At 41.0% G+C, this 22,242-nt stretch overlaps 1 protein-coding gene across 3 annotated transcripts in view; it reads right to left on the bottom strand.

Annotated features, from left to right (window-relative positions):
- Positions 1–22,242, bottom strand: part of LOC129170695 (ankyrin repeat and fibronectin type-III domain-containing protein 1) — a 179,852-nt gene that overhangs the window by 155,191 nt on the left and 2,419 nt on the right. For 2 of the 3 annotated variants that reach the window (XM_054758550.1, XM_054758543.1), the window contains exon 2: positions 19,427–19,524. In XM_054758550.1, the coding sequence (XP_054614525.1) occupies positions 19,427–19,443 (17 nt within the window). In that variant the 5' untranslated portion in view covers positions 19,444–19,524. Of the gene's footprint in view, positions 1–1,354; positions 1,899–19,426; positions 19,525–22,242 lie in introns of those variants that run through there. The other variant, XM_054758533.1, reaches the window with a different exon arrangement.

Below are 22,242 nucleotides of genomic sequence, written 5' to 3'. Positions count from 1 at the left end.
CTGCCATTGTGAGCAGAAGCGTAAACCCTTGCGACGGAGGCAGAGGACCCACCAGGTCCACGTGCACGTGGTCAAGCCGCTTGTCAGGCATCAGGAATGGCTTGAGAGGTGGACATTGGCGCGTTGACTGCGATATGGAGGCCTTCTAACAAAAAAGCGCCAATAGCTCCCGCGCTATACTTACGGTTACAGCAGCTTACGGTTGAAAAAAAGCAAGTGGCTGCCAAACACCCGCCACCCGCTGCTTGATTACCGCCCCCATAGCAACGACAGACGCGTCTGTCTTCAAACCCACCGGCACCGCGGCAATGGGGTGAGCAAGAAGAGTGGCGCCTGCAAGGGAGGACTTAGCCTGATGGAAAGCTTGGACTCAAATCAGCCACCTTCTGTACTTTGGAAGCCAAAGGAATTGCGCCTTGTGATGAAATACGGTGGCCCAAAAAAATCTATCACCGGCCGCCCAAACTGACATTTGGCTGTTTTGTTTATATTTACTTTGCCGACCAAACTCAATAAACGCCATGCAACTTCAATAAGCGTTGACTGTCGGAATGAAGGCTCTGCTGCACTTTGAGCCACATTTTTTTTTCCCCAGTTGGGAAAACTGTACATTACGGTTGTGTTTGAGGTGCACATGCAAGTTGGTCGTATTTCCCTTCTTCGTCACGACTACTTTCCAATAAATGGGACATATCAGCTCGGCAGTATTCATGGGCTTCCCTTGTTAATTCTGTTTAAAACTGAAATGTTCTCACACTAGGGCTGTGGCATTCGCCTTAGAAACCATCACTTTTGTGCCGTCATTCATATTTGCGTTTGCTCACTTGCAGGTTGCAGCACTCGCTAGCAGCCCCAATTCGACCCACTGGGACAAAGAGACTGAATGACTGACAGGAGGGTTCACTCATTCCATTCATTCCGGTATAGAACCAACACGCCCAGGTGTGGGAAAGAGGCACAGAGTGTAGCTTGTCATCCAGCCTGTTTGCTAGAGAGATTAGGAAAACAAACACGCAGGTACATGTCAATTTATCGAGGCTGGCAAAATTATCGAGTTTGTTTTTATTTATAATGCGATTAATTGATTTCTTGATTATCGTGACAGGCCTAATGGCAAAATAAACAGTTGATACTGCAGCATAAATGACACATGACACATAAAAGGTGTATATTTTAGGTATTTAAGCACTATAAATACGTGTATAACTTTTGGATTTGAGGTGAGTGAACATCATTTACATATGTCAATAAAGTTTTGACATCTTAATAGTCTCAATAGCAGACAGAAAGCATGAGTGCGTTAATGCATGCGTATGGACGGATATGGCAATGTTGAGACACAAACACAGGTTACCTGGCCTCTGCCACAGTGCAGCAGTAGCTGCCACTGCGCCGCGAGCTCCTGGTGACCCTCAGCTCCTCCCGAGACTTACGTCGATTAAAGTAGTCAGTGAGTTTCCCAAAAGTCGCCATCGTTCTTATGCTTCTGCGTCTCTTCCTCCGTCTCGCCTACTGTTTATTTATTTTTTTTAATTTTTTTTTGCAGTTGGCTTTCTGGTCCTGTTCTGCAAAAACTGCTTCACCCGCAACCTGTGGACGTGGATGCTGTGGCACGGCTCGGCATCAGCTGTGAGTTTGAGTCTCCCCCTGCGCCATCAGCCTCTTATGCAAAGCACTCAATGTACAGAAAAAAGAAAAAAAATACCAACGCTCCGCTGTGCCTCTCTCTCCCCCACCTTCTCTCTTTCGATCATTTGCTACTGCGCACACAGCGGGTCTTCTTAAAATAGTAACATTTGTAAGTGTCTACCAATCGACATGGCAGGAGCAGTGCCCCCCTGAGGAGAAGAATCGAGACAGAGAGCGAGAAGAGGTGATGGATCAGCAGTGGTTCTCTTCTGTGCCGCTGTGATGCTTGTATGCAAGCCTCATCTAACCCTCCCCATCCACTCCCCCTCCCCACCCCGCCTTCACCTCTCTCCCTCTCTTGTTTTTTCATCTGCCCAAATGCTTTCACATTTGTCTCGTGACTTGCTGTGTCTGAGCTCTGTCTCGCACGAGACGTGCTTGGATTCACACGCCACCTAGTGTGAACCTGCACTTTGCCTTTATGAGATAGAAATATGGCCGTAGAAGACCACAATGCATCCCAGCAGAAATCGACAGGGTTTTAACATGCCTTCTTATTGACTTGACGGCAACATAAGACATTGCCCCCCCCCCAAAAAAAAGTCTTGGGTCGTCTTATTTTCGGGGGTTCATCCATGCAAAGCAACAGACCAACATGCAAACCAGCAGTGCAAAATGACTTCTCCTTGAGGGAGTCACAGCTTTTCATCCTGTCACTCACACACAGCCCAGACATGGAGAGCTGCAGCCGCAACACAGAAAAACATGTCTCAAGGGTTGTTCGCAAGTTAGAAAAACAGAGGAGGCGTTACAACGCAAATTTTAATGAAGATAAGGCAAACACAAAAAAAAATGTGATGATTGATGAACGATTCATGAATTTTGTCAAAGGGTGGGGTTTCTTCTTTGATTTTGTTTCCAAAAATGAGACGCCTTATATTCAGTCTATTCAGTACAGTATTTCCAAATAATTTTCCCTATTAAAATGAATGGAAATGTAATAAAATTGTCAAAATGTGGCACTCATAAAAATGTTCTTATCTATGCAGGCAGTGTTTCTTTCATAACTCGCATACAAGTGTAAAAATAAGTTAACAGTTAATTGATCATATCAAAAATATCATAATAACACAATAACAGGCAACGTTTGTTTTATGGTGGACAAAAGAATCAGGACACTGCTTTGAACGTGATGGGTTGGAGGGTTGGACGAAGGGGAATTTTCAGGAGGAGTGTTGTTAATAAAGAGCTTGTTTGTGTGCATGCGTCACTAAGTGACAGTTCTTCAGTATCCAGCCCTCTCTATCCTTTTACTACTCTCTCATGTATGTCTGTATGTTAATAGACACAAGTGTCAGGATCACAACGGGAAGAAAGCTGTGTGCCCTTTGCTAAACAGTTCATCTTATTGATCTTCCCTTCTGTCATGAGTCGCTCCACCCATACCTCTGGTTGGCCATCGATCTCAGAGGTAACACAGCCTGTTTATAGTGTGCACGTGGCAAAGGCAGATTTTGGTGGTAGGAGGGTGAAGAATGGAATAAACAAATTAAGAATTGTTTCAAAATTACTACACCGTATTGCATAGGAGCCCCTTTAAAAATGTTTTGTTGAAATATTTCATCATTATAATAAACTGACATTGTGCCATTACAATATATAAAAAAAATTATATATACATAATCTCAAACCACTGAATCTAGTAAAACAATTACAGTGAAACATGGAGCATTTCTGCAAGCTCATAAATAGTGGCAGAGGATGTGTTTGAAGGAAATGTGGATCGCAGAGGAGGCCATTACTGTATATCATTGAAATAGGGTTTTTTACTGGAGATCCTCAGAGTGGAATTAGATTTCTTAAAAGTCAGACATGAATACTATACTTATACCAGTATAAGTAGTTATTATTTATTTACATGCCAATGCGCCTCCACCAGGCGAAATATGGCAATCGATGGCATAGATACTGGCACATCTACCCAAACAGTGCACCCACAGTGAACGAAACACAATAAATCCAAACTACTAATTGTAAACCGATAAGCTAATAAACTATAACTAAATAGTTTATTAAACAGCGTTATAGGATATGTGGACCACTTTAAAAAAAGGATACGGTATAAGCACCTCCATTGTGAAGCCAGTGTAATTGAGGAACGCCGTCTATTTGAGCAGAGGCCACTATCTGAGGCTATACAGTATGATATAAAGACGAAGCTTAAATTAACTCCTCTGTTGTTTGCAAACATTTGTAATCATTTTTCCCAGCGGTTCCCCGTGTCTCTCCAGGTCACTAATTTGTGCGAGTGACAGGAAGAAAAGCTGACTCCCTTGGGTATAATAAGTCATTTGGCGCTACCTGCTGGTTTGCATGTACGAACCAAAAAAAGTAATGTACTCGCTACTTCGTGCTTCACATTTTGCGGCATGAGTGCTTCGCGGGTTTTTCCAAAATATTCATCAAAAAATAAAAATGAAAATACAGCCATATCGGCAGCCATATTGTGTAAAAACGAGTTGGCTCAGAGGCTTTGTACATGCCTGTACTGTACTGTACATGCCAGGGCACTCATTCAAGGCGTGTGATTGGTTCCCGGCGTGACATCGACCAATGAGAGCACAACTGGATTTATCCCGTGAGCTGATTGGCTGCGCATCATCGCAGCATCACCCAGCATCTTCGCTTGTTGTCTCGCCAGTCTCATCCACGCTGTTGACTGTCTAGCATACTGTATCTTAGTGTTGTGTTCGCGATAACTTTATTTGATTCGTTACAATGACACCTTTACTCGATACCCTTACAATGCCGCCTAAGCGCTGTGCCCCTGCGAAAGCTTCCTCTGGGGCGCCCATGAGGAAGAAGAAGATGATGACCATCAGCGAAAAAGTGAAACGTTTAGATATCATCAAAGAGGGCAGAAGTTATGCATCTGTGGCTCGCCATTATGGCGTGAATGAATCTATAGTGCGGTACATCAAGAAAGAGGAAGCAACCTTCAATACGGAAGCGAAATGTGTGGTAATTCCGCGTAATAAGAGAATTGTGAAAATGGAAGCTGCACTGGCATTGTGGATTGCTGATTGCAGGAAAAAGACAGTGAGTTTGGACACTAATATGATCAGGACAAAGGCGAAAGCTCTCTACGACCAAATCTTGCCCGCTGACGACAATGAAGAAGCTGAAGAAGGTGCTGACGAACCTGACGAACCTCAAGCCAGTACTAGCGCTGCCAGGAGTGATTCGCCTCCTCAAGGACAAGTCTCCGAGTGAACATAAAGCCTCTACGAGTCAAGTGAGAGCCTCTCCTCCGCCACCAACACAAGCCTGTTCGCCTCTCTCTGAAGGCAATGTTGATGAATGTTAATTACTGTATAAGGTTTTATAGTGAAAGATTTAAGTAAATACGTGTACTGTTGTAATCTTTGTCTCAAATACGTAAAGTATAAATACTGTTTATATATTTTAAACATTCTGGTACCCACATACACAAAAATTCTACAAATCCTATTTCGCGGTTTTTCAAAACGCGGGGGGTTCTGGTCCCCATTAACAGCGAAAAATTAGGATTTGATGTGTAACGCGCCAGAATATAAGGTACCCGGTCTTTTTCAGACTTTTCTCTAGGGCAACAAATACCGTCTTATATTGGGGTCAGTAAACCGTCTTATATTGGGGTCAGTACGGTATTCCACCATCTCCAGAATCCTTATGTTCATGCATATGTTTGTAATGTTGTCAACTGTTTAAAGAAAAGTGTAGTTTTAATCACGGAGGTTGTCATTTTTAAATGGCATGAGAAACAGACATTAATCATCATTAGGCGGCACAGTGAGAGAAGGGAATGAACGCACTGAAGGAGAGAGAAAGGAAAAATATAGCCGCAATGACGCGACCACTAGTCCTCTGAGCCACAGCAACTATTGATAACTGTTCCCTTTTTGCCTCTCATCTGCAGTTGGCTCTAAAATGGTTTTAGGCTGATGAATAAATCATACAGCGCAATATTTCCGGGGCTATTTTCTCCCAGTATAAAAACAAGTGCATTTTGGCATTATCAACAGTATGTGGGGAGCATAAGACTTGGCTAGAGAAGATCAGAAAACAAATACCGTATTTTCCTGAGTATCACTCACACTTTTTTTTCCCCCATAGTTTGGCTGGAGACTTACAGGCAAGTGTGACTTATACCTCAAAATATACATAGTATATAATGTAACATGTCCTGTATTTAAGTTAAGGTGGGGTGGTGGCTGTGTTTTTGGTGACATCTAGTGGTCACAATATTTCATCGTGGTGAGCTTGTGAAGCAGTTAGGCACACAAATCCGTCACTATCGTTTTTTCAAAAATTCAGTTATTAATAAATGAGCGATGCCATTCTTCCGGTTGGCCATCGATCTCAGGGGTAACACAGCCTGATACAGTAATCCCTCATTACATCGTGTTTCCAACATCGCTCCGTCACTATCAGCATTTTTCAAAAAGCCCTTTTGCCAGTCGGTGGGTGGAGGCAGGGCTGCTAGCATAGACAGAGTGCAGAAGAGTGTAATGTAGTACAATTTAAATTAGTAGATTGCAATATTTTATCAAAGTGTATATTTATTGTACTTATTTTAAAGTTATGTTAAAATCTCATCACGTTCTCTTAGACCCAATCTCGTGCATCGTCTCATCTAGTGAACTGAGTGACTCGTGACACCCCTTACCTATTAATCAGTCCAAAATATTGAAAGACAGGTTATATGTAGCATTCTGGTCACTAGGCGTCAGTAATGTTACATTGTTGAGACATGACATTATGTTGCACTACCGTCACACTGCATGTAGTCAGCCACGGCATGTCCGACATGATAGAGTGGAAAAAAGTTCTGTGTGGAAGTGGTAAGTTTTTGATTTCTTACTTCGTTTGAAACACTTTCAGTTTAGCGCCTGCAGTTGATGTAACTGCAGTGATCCCGTAGGCCGCACAATGTGGTGAAAACGAAGAATAATAGGAGTGTAAACGTGACTATAGGGGTGTTATTTCATGTTTGCGGGGCTCTAATAATGTTAAAATAATGTTAAAAGTCAAAAAGGTCTTCTAGGCTCCAACTAAAATAAACTACAATAAACATAAATATTAATAAACATTCCGTTTATTAATATTGAATCCTATTCCAGGAAATTCAAATATTGAAGTCAAATTTGGAACCAATTAACCGCGATAAACAAGGGATGTCTGTACTTCTGTGTCTGCAAGTAATGTGTAACTACATTGATATGAAACCTGTGTCGATTGAGAAATTTTAGAAAGCAACGTGGTTTAATTAGGGCAATAATTATGTCTAACTTAAAGATGACTTAAAGATGGCGCTGCTGTCTCAGCCACTGACTAACTAAATACACGGGTACAATGTTTAGTCTATTTTAATTCATTTGTGAATACAAAAATGAAAAATGGAGAATGTGTCCAGGCGTCATGTCACATATTAAATGTCTTCTTCAAGAACATTCATTAAACAGGAAAGTTTTTATTGTATCCATGTACTTAAAAACGTGACTTATTTCAGATTCTGTAGCTTTAGTGTGTCTCCTTGTGGGTGTAAACATTGCACCCTCCCTCTGGCTTTGTCTTCTTCTCTTATTAATTTAATGTTAATGTGCATATAGGGAATGCATACACTCACAAAAACAGTGACGTCAGCCTTTTAGGCAACAGTAAATAGCTACCAGGATTGATTCAGAGTGCAACAATACAACTGCACAAAGTAAACAATAAATCCTGGCAATCAGTCTCCAGACACCGCTACGGCAAAAGTAGAAAAAGTCAGTTCATTCTGTAATTACTGCGACAGCGTGAATCAGCCCTCCCGGCTGACTGGGACTTCTCGGACAGGACCGTTGACAATAAAAGACGCACTCACAGAATGTTATTCAACAATGAACCCCATCATGCTGCAACGCAGACAGAATGCTTGATAGCTTCTTGGAGTACTAAATGACTTCTATGCAGTCAAACACACACACACACACACACACACACACACACACACACACACACTATATATGAGTCATCAGAAAAGAGAATCCAAGCATTTTTAGCCTATATATGCCTACGCCTACACCTATGCCCTTTTTCTCCCCTAGAAAAAAAAAGCCTGAAGTACGTCATCTATGCTACAGATTTATACATGCAAAACAACAGGTGGCAATAAACCACTTCTCCCCAAGCGAGTCAGTGCTTTTCTACCTGTCACTCACGCACAAACAAGTGAACTGGAGAGATGCAATCAATACACAAATTCCTGAAAAATAAACATTAGAAAGTTAGCAAACAACAGAAGAGGCATTATGGCATCATCTCTGGAGCAACATCAGACATCTCCATCCAGAAGAGCGCAGTCCTAGGAACGGCTAAGATCCTGCGCAGGACCCTGGTAGAGGACCCGAGCTTGAGATGAACAGCCAACCACCCTACCAGGGGAGATGGGGGGGCTGGGTGAGGGTGAATTAATCGTGATTTAGATTTTTGCCTAAATCACCCAGCCCAAGTCTGTACTCACTCAAAATCAAACTATGTTTCTGTCAACTATTAACACGTCCATCAGTTATTATTATATATTTATTATGGCTGTTATAAAATGTATTTGCAGTGACCATAAACCTTGACTCCTATTGCACCACACTGTTATACTGTTATATGGTTATTGTTAGATTGTGTATGTTATATTGTTCTCAGGTTTTCTATGCTCTAACTACGAAAATATTCCACTTATGAATAAGGAATTCTACTTTGCGTAAATTCACTGATCACGGTCGGGTCTGGGACCAATTAACCACAATAAATGAGGGATTACTATATTTTTGAGTGTCTTGAACAGATTAACTGGATTTACATTACTTCTTGTGGGAAAAATGTCTTCCGTTTTCATACATTTCCTTTTTAGACTGACCTTTTGGAACAAATTAATAACTAATACCAAGGTACCACTGTAACTGATAAAAATTGTAGGTTTTTTTGTTTGTTTTATTAATCTGCTGTTACGGCATACCACTAGATCGAGCCCACGTACGACCAGGGGTCACCGTACCATGGTTTGAGATTAATTGGTCTGCAGGATTAAGTGTATTTTGTCTTTTTTTCCGCCACTATTCAAGCAATTAACAGCACACTCCTCTTCAAACACAGGAACTGTTTACTCCAGAACCGCTATATAACAACTCCGAGGTGTTTGCTGACACTGCAGAATGCTCGGCCGCTCTCTCGACATGATGCATCGCAGGGAAATGCATGATAGACGTCAATATGAAGCCATTTGGGAAATCTAGAGGCGGTGCTGAGCAGCAATAATGTCAAAGTGACAGATTTTTTTGTTGTCGTCGCTGCTTACGGGATGTAATAACATGCATTTAGACGGCTGCTTCTAGCTCAAACTGCAAACAGGAGCTCATTAATATTGTAGCAGTTTTCTCTGAGTTAAGTGTCAGGACACGGGTTGTGTATTTGTTTGGCAGGCTCCTCCACGTTTGTTTGACACACACGACAGCTCATCCCTTGAGGTTTGTATCGCTAGTATCATCCCAATTCATTCATGCAGCGAGCAAGGCTGCTGCATGCATAACAACAGAGATGTACCGTTGTGTGATTTTTAGTGACAGTGTCACAGGCATAGCTGGAAGGTCTATCACTGTGTGTACGTGCAGATCGACACCAACTCACCACACTGTCAAAACCTACAAACACTCACATGCGCGCGCCTTAACAGACTAACACATCCTCTTCTTATCTGCCGTGTTTGTGTCTCTGGTGTCAGTTTCATCTCGGCTCTGTTGCAAAAACACACTTCACACATACGAAAGCCATTCTGATTTGGTTGCCGTGCTGGGACCTCCGCTCGCACTCATTTTGTGTCCAACATGCCAAAAAAAAAATCAAATAAAATACAGACTGGTGAGGCATAATCGGGGAGGAATGAAACATGGAAATTATGTTTTTGAACCAATCTGCCACATAATGAGGCACTGAGGGCGGTCGGTGGGACATTGCACAAACAGAAGCGGTGGTGGGCTTCTGTGAAATATGTGTTTTGTCAGAGAGAAGACGTCACTGGAGAGCAAATTAGTATTTTAAGGTGTTTTTGGGAAGAAAAGTAAAGACAACAGCGAGTATAGTCACCTAGTATGCTACAGCATCATCTACAGAAATTCATATTTTAGATTAAATCTTGACATAAAAATGTATCACTTAATGGTTAAGTTGATTCGCTTTTAAAGCAACTTACTAGCAGAAAGGGCTCTGTTGGTACTTTTATTGGGGGCCCAAACTTTTTCCAGGCAACATACTGAAAAATCAAAAGGATCTGGGGGGGCACTTTGATATTTTTAATGTACCATAATTTCTGGACTTTGGAGCACACCAGAATATAAGCCGCACCCACTAAATTTTAAGAAAAAAAGATTTGTAAATGCACGTGTTCAAAAGCCGCAGGTGTCCAAGTCATAGCATGGTATATTTAGTACACAGAAAGACGTTACACAGAAGATACACTGCTAGACTTGAGCAAGAGTTGCTAGATCCATCGATTTAAAAGAAGACTGCAAATTTGGGGAATTTTGCACATCATCCACAATCCTTTTGAGACATGAACACATGTCTCTCTCTTTTCTGTGTGTTCTAAAGATATAAAAATGGCTAAAAGGAGGCAGCTAATTCATGCATGTAATGGGACACGCCTATTCCACCTCCAAAAACCTTCAACAAGGTTTTATGCTTTTATATCCATGTTGTGACCATGTAGTAACAGGTACATTCATGATAACATGTCATAGTATTTTGCCGTACTTTGGTCATTGTTTGTGGTGAAGCTAGTCGATAGCCGACTAGTAGCTACCTGGTGTGTTGTGGCGAGGTGTCACTACACCAGTAAAGTAGTTCTTCGGCCTAACAATGTTAATAACAATAATGATAACAATGTTGCTGTAGCTTTGTATGCAGATCACTTATGTAAATGGAGCATTTTTGGCAGTTTTTGGAGTTTTTTTCAAAAGGCTTTATAGGTGGAAATAGGTGCTTCCTAGTATGTGCATTCTTAGCTGCCTCTTTTTAGTTGGTTTTATATCTTTTGGAACACACACAAAAGAGACGCGTGTTTATGTCTCACATATTGATGGGCAAAATTCCAAATAAAGTGCAGTTTTCGTTTAACTTGAAAGCTGCATAATATGCATTTCTTTGGGCGTTTTCCGTGATGAGGGTGTGTGCAAGATGCACAAAATGGCTGTTCTCAAGTATACAAGATGTCGCGAGATTAGAATGTGACCATAAATTTGTATTTGTATTGTATTTGCATCACTGTATAAGCTGCAGGGTTGAAAGCGTGACAAAAAAAAACGTAGCGGCTTATACAGCGGAAATTACAGTACATTTTTAATTTTGTAAAAAGGAAAAAAATACAACTCAGTACCTCCCATTTAGTGTATTTTTTGATTTAGGTAAAAATTTAAGCAAAAATGTTGCCTTGGTTCAAGTACTTTTCCTCACGCGCTCACCTTGCCATGTTCTTAATACACTGTGAGTGCAACTGTGTTCGTAACATACTTTTATCACAGAACGTCCCTGTTTGCAGCCTGTTAGCATGGAAACTGGAACCGGAAGTCATTTTCACCTGCATGTCTACGACAAGGCCTGGTGGTGCCATCAAATAGATGAAAAGCAAAGAGGCCCTAAAATGTAATATATAAATAGCCACAACACAAAAAGACGATTTGTATTTCATTCACTAATACTTGCAATACCGTTCAAAAAATGTGCATTGACTGCTGACTTGAAACAGTTCATGTTAGGAGTCTCTGGAGACATAGTGGGAGAGAGTTCCACACACAACCTGGCTGTTCTTCGTATATCGGAGGAAAGATGACGCTGGGTGTTGGACTTGGGAATATTGACTATGTATGGGTGACTACTCATAGAAGATTGAGTTATGTGTGCATTTGTTGTTTCATCAGGCAGGATTCAAGCTATTTCAATGGATGGTTTCATGAACACGTCTGTCTTTGTTAACTAACACATTTACACCACAAGTCTCTGCTTTTATTTATCACGGCTGCAAAATAAACCACAGTGGCGCCAAAGAAAGTCACAAGCGCGGGCATTTTGATAAAGAAGATGAGAAACATGACTGAATTCAAGAAATAACTTGTTGCCAAGTATGTAGGTGGTGTCCGTATGGATCTCACTGCCTCATAGTCGTCTTTGTTAACAAGCAAGCCTACAATGAAGGTAAAAGTGAGGTTAAATGTTCATTTATCCCTTTCATTCGCCATTTATACTATATACATATATATATATATATATATATATATATATATATATATATATATATATATACGCATTCTGCATGTAAAACTAGAATTATAAAACTATTTTTAAAAAAGTGCTGTGTGTCAACATGTTTGGGTGTCTAGAACGGATTATTTGGATTTTATATTATTTCTTATAAGAAATATTGATTAAAGTTAGAGTACACGTCGGTTTGTGTCCGACTTTCTGGCACAGATTAATATATCATCTTTAATATTGTGCCCTTTAGCTGTATTCCCCACCCCCCATTCTTTTTAATTTCATTTCTATAATGTGTTGCAGCCTGATAAAAAGCAAACTGCGGTAAGCAAATGGTCCTGGGGCCCCACTTTGGACACCCCTACTCTGTCTTGTGTTATGCTGTGAATGACATTCCTAACATCAAATCCACTCAGACTGTTGTATGTTAAAAACGGAATGGCTTTGTCACCCTCTAGTGGCGTTTTAGTCCACCTTTCTGCTTCCAGTTGAGCACCAATTCAAGCCTCATTATGCTTATCTCATTTTCAAGTCACAACAGCGGATAAGCGGATATACAAAGCAAGAAAATCAGCACAAATGATTACTACTAAAACTGCGTTTCTTCATTTACCCGTGTGTGTGTGTGTGTGTGTGTGTTTTTACCAGGATAGATATAGATCACACACCACACACAATGACGACTCCAAAATAAATCGGTGTGACAGAAGGGAAGTGAGTGAGTGAGTGTCAGTGTGCATACACATACAGTGTTGTGAAAAAGTGTTTGCCCCCTTCCTGATTTCTTATTGTTTTGCATGTTTGTCAAACTTAAATGTTTCAGATCATCAAACAAATTTAAATAGTCAATGACAACACAATGAACACAAAATGCAGTTGTTAAAATGAAACTTTTTATTATTAAGGGAGGACAAAAAATCCAAACCTACATGGCCCTGTGTGGAAAAGTGCTTGCCCCCTAAACCTAATAACTGGTTGGGCCACCCTTAGCAGCAACAACTGCAATCAAGTGTTTGTGATAACTTGCAATGAGTCTCTTACAGCGCTGTGGAGGAATTTTGGCCCGCTCATCAGTAATTCAGCCACATTGGAAGGTTTTCCAGCATGAACCGCATTTTTAAGGTAATGCCACAGCATCTCAATAGGATTCAGGTCTTGACGTTCTTTTTCTGAAATGCGGTGTTACATTTTAAAATATTTTTAAAATATTGATACCTACAATATCAAAAACGACCAATATCGTTGATATCGATAGACTGGATTTGCACTGTATCTCCCTCATCCCTGCATGCAGGCGGAGGCAGGAGGGGCGCAGCAGAAGCCCAGCGGCTCCATCGTGTGGTGGAAGAATGAGTCAGCAAGGAATAAGCGGGTAGCTCAGTAATGTGGAGGTACACTAAGTCCCCAACTAACGAACACAATTGGTTCCAGACGACCGTTCTTATGTTGAGTCGTTCTTAAGTAGGGGAAAAGGTAATATTACCAATGATATAGGTACTACATGTACGTGTATACATATACAGTATATGCGTATGTATGTAAATATGAGTTTGGATGCAGTAGTAATATTAAACGAGGATAATTAATGAAAAAAACAATAATAAAAGTGATATAATAATACGTAATGATAAATGTTATTTACCTTTGAAGAGGAGTGGTCGAGCATACGTCATTGTGGAGGAGTTGGGGGAGGAGATATTGAAAAAAAGGACAAGTCGTTGTCGTCAGACTCTTCTAAAAGAGGTAGTGTTCTGTGGGTGGTGTAGAATTAAGCAGGCTATTAACTCTTCATAAACTTTAATCACACGCTCTGTCCGGGTTGTATAATTTAGCTTTCCATTTAGCTTTATCTCCTCAGCATCTAACACTTCCTCTGTTGGTCTCATTAGCTCTCAGGCTGCATTAGCAGTGTCACAGTGCCCTCTACTGGTCAAGCCTGTACTTGTACAGTAGCAGTATGAATACTGATTGAGCGACTGACTACAAGGCAAAATAAAATAAAATATAGACCAGTCGGCTTGTGTTCGTATCCACGAGTGTTCGCTAGTCGGGTGTTCGTAAGTTGGGGACCTAGTGTACTTCGAATTCAGGGCATAAAAAATGTTTTTCACCACATTAAAACATTGCTCCTGTTGCACTCCTCATGTAAGGAAAAGCAAAGGGTCTGCTATTATAAAGAGGTGTCCTATCACATTGCTAAGATACAGGCGTGGTCCCCGATGCAACAGTGGAAAAAAACGACTTTAAAAACCTGCTGAAAACGATGGACTCGCGATGTCCAGCGAGCGTCGCAATGATCACAATGATTTAGCACGACAAGCTCTACCACAAATGTACAAGGAAGTTAGACTGACACTTGCTAAGCCTGATGCAGTTGACAGGTTGGTGTTCCTGGCGCAAAATAAGGACATTCTTGTGTCTTCTAAAAATGTTTACCTAAAAAAAAAAAATACTACTGTTCAACTGAAAGTTTTTTTAAGTTGCTGACATTTTTAAATGTCCTCTTAAACCAGGCACTCCTTCATATTCTGTTGTTTTGTTATTAGCTGAGGATTTGAGCATAGCTAAAGGTTTGTTATTACAAAAAAGATTACATTTGACTTTTTCTATATTTCAAAACGAGAATGGCCTACTTTATTTTAGAGGCTAATTTTAGATAAGTTTTCGTTTATGTGCATCTTGCATGAAGCTTTACAATTTCAAAAAACATCCTCATGTTAAGCATTTATTTTACAAAAAAAAAAATTGACATGCATATTTGGCTTTGATTTTGTCCAAACTCACTTTGCTTAAAAAATATTGGGATATATATCGTATATCGACATTCAACCTAAATATATCGGGATATGAGTTTTGGTCCATATCGCCCAGCCCTACTTTTACGCCAAATGTAATGGGGCACACACACCTTCCAAAAAGTTACATTTTTGTCTCGTCAGACCACAGACGATCCCCAGGTTTTGGGATTATGGGATGGGTTATCAATATGTTTTCTGGCAAAATTGAGACGAGCCTTCTTTTTTCAGCCCTCTGTTTTCATCTTGGAATTCTGCCATCCAGGCCATTTTTTTCCCAGTGTCTTTCTTATGGTGGAGTCATGAACACTGACCTTAACTGAGGCAAGTGAGGCCTGCAGTTCTTTGGATGTTGTTGTGGGGTCTTTTGTGACCTCTTGGATAAGTCATTGCTCCGCTCCTGGGCTGATTTCGGTTGGCCGGCCACTCCTGGGAAGTTTCACCACTGTTCCATGTTTTCGCCATTTGTGGATAATGGCTCTCACTGTGGTTCGCTGGAGTCCCAAAGCTTTAGAAATGGCTTTACAACCTTTTCCAGACTGATAGATCTCAATTCATCTCAGTTACGTTATGTTTTAACGGGGGGACTAACACTTTTTCACACACAGGGTCATGTAGGTTTAAATTTTTTTTCTTCCTAAATAAGAAAAACTTTCATTTAAACACTGCATTTTGTGTTCAGTTGGGTTGTCATTGACTAATTTGTTTGATGATCTGAAACATTTAATGTAACAAACGTGCAAAAAAAATTATAGATCAGGAACATAAGGGTGCTTTATTATCATTACAGCCCTCCCGCCGCCCCCCACCCTGTATTTTTCTTCCTGTTGCGATGACTCACCAGTGAATCACAGAGGACTGCGCAAGTCAGCAACCTCCCTGTCACTCGGCTCCAGTGCAGCCTCGCATGGAAGGTGTGACGTCACTATGAAGGAGTCAGGAATGTTCATAATGCGGCGCGTTCAACAATACTTGATGTGTCACGGTCAATATGACACACACACACACACACACACACACACACACACACAGAGTGGAGGTGGCTGCATCCTTAATGAATGGGTTAGCCATACAGGTTAGAGTGTAGCAAGGAGGAGACTCATTCACAGAAGAGTGTGATTCACATCGACACACTCAAATGCACACAGAGAACTCTAACGCTTACTAAGCATGTAAACACACCAAATATATATAGGCGAGACTTCAGCTCAGTGAGCACATAAAGGATCAAGTCCACAAGTATAGTCATCTCTGTCTGGTGTGTTTTGTTGTGGTGCCACCACAGCACCAGGGTAGTGATGGTCAAGTATTCAAAACTTGCAAGTTTATTACTGAACCGGGGACCTTCAGGGTATTTGTTTGTGTTAACTTGTTCACTTACCCTGCTGCTGCTAGCCAGATTAAAAAGGAAACCACGTAGCATGGCATTAATTGTGCAACTCTAACTTTTGTATAAATGTATTAACCCCGTGGAAAAAGAAACAGATCTATTCTTGCCTCAAATCAACTCTCCTTACCACTTCCTGTTCCTGTCTGAGCTGCTCACTCACTAACGCCGAGTTGAGTCGAGCCAAGCACTAGAACTTGGGAACTGGCGAACCTAGACTCACTAGCTAACACCGCATGAGGGGGGCCAACAAGTCAATCGTGATCCTGACGTGAGCTCACGAGTCAATCGGGTAGGTGGCCTTCTTGGGTGACGTAGACACCCCACTGAGCGCTGAATTATACGTTGACGTCACCGCCATATTGGATGTGGCAAGAGAGAACAAAGAACATGCCAAATTCATGTTCCGCATGGAATTGTAGCAACTGCTTTACAATCCAAACAAGATCTCACGGGATTATCTTTTACTGGTAAGGCTAAAAAAATACTTTTGATTGTATTTGGCCATTATAACCTAATTTTACAAACAATATTTGTTGACTTTGTGGCATAATACTGTGGATTTCCACAGTGAAACCAGCCTCCTTTGTAAAAGGGCACTTTATTAAGTTTGGTCTTTTTTGGTCTTGTTTTTCTTGCATTTGTTTAAGGGGCAAATCCACCACATCCAAACGTATCGCTGCAACAGGCCAGCCATCTCAATGAGTTGTCTGCATGTATATCTATGGGAGGCTCCGTGTGAGGGGTGTTTTTGCGCGCTGTGACACCGGACTTGAGAGAATCGAGTACTCGATTCACTTCAGTGAGTGCCTCATAAAAACTCGAATCAGTAAAAGGAATCGAGTTTCCCATCACTATACCAGGGTACCAGCAAAGACTACAACTGTGATGATAGCGACAGAACCAGAAATAGAAGTCATGCGTTGGCTGCCCAGTACAAAATGGTCGGCAATAAGTGAGGACTAAGGATGTCCCGATCCACATGTTTTGGCTTCTAATCCGGTCTTTTTTTTTTTTTTTTTTTAATGTCTGGCCGATCCGATGCAATACCCATCGGGGTTTTTTTTGGTTGTTTTTGTATAATAATAAGCTTTTGTTACAAACATGAATTTGTGGAATTGAATATGGTTATGAAAATAGCTCTTCAAAGCATTAAAAATAATGCAACAAAAGTATTGCTGAATTTGACCAACAATATTGTTTGGCTTTTGTAACAAACCTCTGTGAATCAGGTCCCTAATCCAATAAAAGATCCAATAAAAGATAAAATTGGAAAAAAATGGTAATGCAAAATACTTTTAGGCTAGAACTAATCATTTGACAAGATAGATTGATTTTGTGGTGTGATTTATAATAACATTGGGTTTAACAAACTCTCTTAGTTGAAATGAAATCCATTTTATTTTTTCCTAAATTACATTTTCTCCGTTTAATTTTTTTAGAATTCAGTTTTTTACCTTTTCCACTTATTTTACCAGCTTATTTGGGTTACTGAATAAAATGCAAAAATCCTAACATTTATTGATGCAGTACATCATTGGCCCATTTTGTCCAGTAATTGAGAAATGGATGTAGCTTAGCTAACTTTTCTAATGGGATGTCAGCCTCAGCACATATTGCTACAAAATCTTCAACAAACTGTAATGCCCGTGCTTGTGATGTAGTCGCAGATGTCATTCCTATCACGTTATTAATGCAAGATATTTTAATAACACCCTTATTTTGTTTACACAATTAGACAAATGTGACATTGAGCGCTCTTATTTTGAAGGCCGGAATGTGTAGTGTGTGTTGCGAATGGCAATTGATGGTTGATACGTGCTGGGTGGGAGAATAAACGTGCCTCTTGTCTTTTTTTCCACTCAGAACCTTCACGTCATCGGTGGGCATTGTAAAATGGTCCTTACATTAAAGTAGTAAAAGACAACACGGTGAAAATATACTGTACTCATCCAATATACTCATCCAGCGCGCACGCACACACACGCACACTCACGCACACACACACACACACACACACACACACACACACAGCTGCACTAGCTAAACTAAGCGAACCCCGCTAGCTTCCATTCACGCTCCGTAACAGAGGAGTTTCCAAGGTTTTTCGCCGCCGTTTCGACATGTTTAGTAGTGTTTGTAAGCTCCCTATTATCAACCAGCGGTTAGAGCGGCACTTCCTGTGCGAGCTCCCTTCACCATGATGCAGCAGTCCGGGCACAGTGAGAGGGAACTACCGCCGTAACTACAGAACCAAACGTCTAACGTGAAACTAACTTCACCACGGTACACCACGGACATGTCTGCATGGTGGTGTTGTGTTTTCTTCTTCTTGCGGGTGGTGGGAGTCGAGTGGTAACCAGCTTTTGTAAAAAAAATAAATAAATACAATCAAGTGACTTGAGAAGGTCACAACATAAATAATTTTAAAAACTCGTAATGTCACGTTATTATTTCATAGAGGTGAATGTGCAGGTCACACTTTTCCACAAACGTTTCCAGGTCACATGATTGTTGTTGCCTGTTATTCAGCGGAGACTAAAAGGTTAATATCACTTATCTTCTACTCCTGTCTCGTTCTGAATCACATCTCCACATTTGGTGACCCTTGACGTGCGTAATATGTTGTCAGACAATGCTGGCAACACCGTGGCCGTACCGGCGCCGCTCAATTCAGCAGCTAACACTACCAAAGCCCGACTTTTGGCAACACAACACAACACACGCCTCTGGCTTCAACAAATTTGTGTTCTTATGTATACAGTCTACAGCAGTTGGCTTCTTTTTACACTTGCTAAGAATGTTGCCTGTCCAGTAAATAAAGGTCTTATCATGGCAACAGGAGGATCATTTTAATATGCATTGGAAATGGTTTTGAAATATGATGAAATACGATGCAATGAATGTCTATGGAAATTCCCTCTTCAGTCAGCAGAACTGACTAGTCTTGAAGCCCTCATTTCACGCTTAAAACTCATTTCCAAAGCTCAGAGGCAACACTGTTAAGTCTCATAATCCCTAATGGCTTTGGCTTGATGATACATATAGTGCTTAAATGCACCTGCTGCTCCTCAAAGCCATCAGTCACAATGTATCCATGAGACAAAGTGTGAAGGACACTGCACCACTGCATTGCGCTCAAATCATTCTCCCGTGCCGCTGCCATGTTTCAGCGTAAGAATGGCCAACAACAGTACCAGGAAACTCCAAAATAGAGTCAGGAAGTGCATTTCGTAAACGCAATGAAAAACTGTAAACTAGACGGTGTGGCAAATAAAGACATGATGTCACTTACTCAATGAGTTGCTCCATTCCAGCAACCCCAGGCTAGAGTGGCTCCCCAGGTTTGGGATGCTGGTTATTCTCTCTCAATGTGGAATTTTGGACTCCCACCTAAGAAGAGTGCATAGAACAAATGTTCACTTTTACAAGCATGCAAGAATCTGTCCCCAGTTTCACGTTAACCCTAAAAAGGTACTTTAGATATTATCACTCGTTTGTCCCTTATGACAAATAAACATCCCAAAAACATACAGTACGTCAACATCTTATACATTAAGATTTTCTTGATTCAATATTGGCTTTTTACAGTGGTATCCAGTTTTTGGTATTAATTCATTTCCAAAGGGCTGGAGGTAGAGGTCATCCAGGTCATCCAGAAACCGGAACCAGAACCTCGCTCCATCCACCCAGGCAGTCACTGTTGTGTCACTTCACCCACCTTGCCTCCAGTGCTGCCCACACCGGTGTATGAAAGTGAATGAATGTTAAGTGGTGGTCGGGGTGGCCATAGACGCAAATTGGCAGCCACATTTCCATCTGCCTACCCCAGATACGGACCAGTGTGTGAGTGAGGGGTGAATGAACAATGGGTTCACTTCACTGTGAAGGGCTTCGGGTACCTTGAAAAAGCACTATACAAAATCTAATACATTATTATTATAAAAAGGTCTGCCAAAAACAAAAATGTACGAAAACTGAAACAATTTTTTTCCATAGGAAATCATTTAAATCCAATTCTTCCATTCCAGACACCCAAAAATATTAACAAATACATACATTATACATTTTATAGAGAATAATGATAATATTATACGCAGAAAATAGTACAGATTATTATTTTAAAAATAATGAAATTGACAAATTGATATTTAACATCATTTTTATCTTTATGTTGGTGTGCAGCGGTGAACGGTGAGACCATCTTGGCACTTTGTGATGAGTTCTTTCTTGAATTCAATAGAGTTTCTCACTTTTTTTTTTTTCATCAAACATTCTTTGGAGCCATGGCGGGTTATTAAGCTGTCGCACTCAATAAAAACAATGCACAGTGAGTCACCAACGTGTAAGTTGCTTTGTTTGGGCACTCCATTCCGTGGAATGACACGACACAGGGCAAAAGGACTACTTTACTACAATAACAATGTATGAAAGACAATGTATGAAAAGGGGGCAACACTGCAGAAAACGGTAAAATGTGTGAAATGTTGCTGCAGGCTTTGAATAGAGAAAAAGTAGTGACATCTAGTGAACAATAATAAAATGGCATTTTCAATGGGACATTTTCACGAGGAACGAAATGTCAGTTTTTGTGTAGCTTTGCCATTTTAAGCTTATTTAACAGAAATGGCCATTCTAGTTTTTCAAATGAACAACCTTAGGCAAATTCAACTGATATTCATTCAACACAACCCAAATGGCCTTAAAATATAAAACTGAACAGCAAAGGATCTCTTAAGTGTGTTAAGTCGCTTTCCAACGCTGACTTTTGCAATCTTTGCTGTGTAGTTCATAGTCCATAGTGTAGTTCATAAAAAACCTGAGCTTCATACACTTAATGGATGGCAAGAAAGCTTCTCAAGAACGCACCCAACCACTCACTTAAAGGCTTCCTCATCACGGCTTCCAAACCTTTCAGAGGACCAATCAAACAGATCTCTCTCACGCCTAAAGGAATGATTTAACTGTGATTTTTATAATGAGGGCTAATTACACAGCAATGCAGCACTTGAATTTAAAAAAAAAAAAAACATTTGTGGGTAGCGAGTGAGGTGATCCTCAAACTGGCTCAGAGCGTGCATGATAATTAAGCAGAACATCTGGCAAGAGAGGAAGCATGCTGTCAGGCCGGAGGATGCTCCCTTCATCTGAAAGCGCTGAATGATTTGAGAAGGTAAACTTGTGTTCAACTCGGGACAGCCTCCATACATGATGTACAAATGTACACTGTATGGACTCAAGTATCTGGGACACAGGAAGTCAAATCCTGTAACTGTTGTACACAACTGTATTCGTGAATAAGTCATGGCCCAACCTTTAAATCATAACTTCTCTAAATCATGCAAAGAACTGGATCAGAGTGGTACCAGAAGATCTGGCATTAATCGTTTGTGCCCTTCGCCGGACGCACAAAGTCAAGCCGGCAATTTTCTAGCTTCTCAGGTAGCATCAGCAAGTATGGCACTGCTCCACTAGACTGTCACCTGTAGGCACCTGCACTTGCGCACACGAATGAATGACAGAACTGTTGTTGCAGCTCTGAAGCGGCAATTGTGCTGGATCTCTGTGGGAAAAAGACTACTGAGCTTTCTTCCAAAGCTGGAAAATTTCCCGGTCAATGTCATCCCAACAGAGGAAAAAAAAAAGCCACTTTTTAAAAGCAGTGGCTATACCTTCTTTGCCTCGCCATGCACATGATTACACCTAACCATGCATACTAATATGTACAATTACATGGCGCTGTGGGCAGTCGCCATCAAACATGCAGAAGAAACAGATGTAACTTTGGTGTAGGCCTGTTACTGTGGCCCCATGAGCGCAAGTGTGCTTGTATGTGTGTGTGCATGTGTTTACGCGCCCATGTCAATGCGCTCAAAAAGGCCCTACGGCTGCAAACCAGACTGCTGCATGCCCCAACATACAGTGCGAGGAGAGAGGAGGGCTGACAGATGCTTGGCAGGGCAAATAATCAATGCAACCAAATGATGGAATGCATGACACATACTGTACACTCACTGGTCACAACATTAGGTACACTTGCATTTATCTACTGGGGAAAAAGGGGCAGCATTACAAGTTTAAGATGGAGATGACCTAATGTGAGTGAATTTT

This window comes from Dunckerocampus dactyliophorus, chromosome 2 (assembly GCF_027744805.1).
Source record: "Dunckerocampus dactyliophorus isolate RoL2022-P2 chromosome 2, RoL_Ddac_1.1, whole genome shotgun sequence".
NCBI lineage: Eukaryota > Metazoa > Chordata > Actinopteri > Syngnathiformes > Syngnathidae > Dunckerocampus > Dunckerocampus dactyliophorus.
The sequence above is the reverse complement of the archived record's forward strand: the minus strand, read 5'-3'. Positions and strand labels throughout refer to the sequence as shown.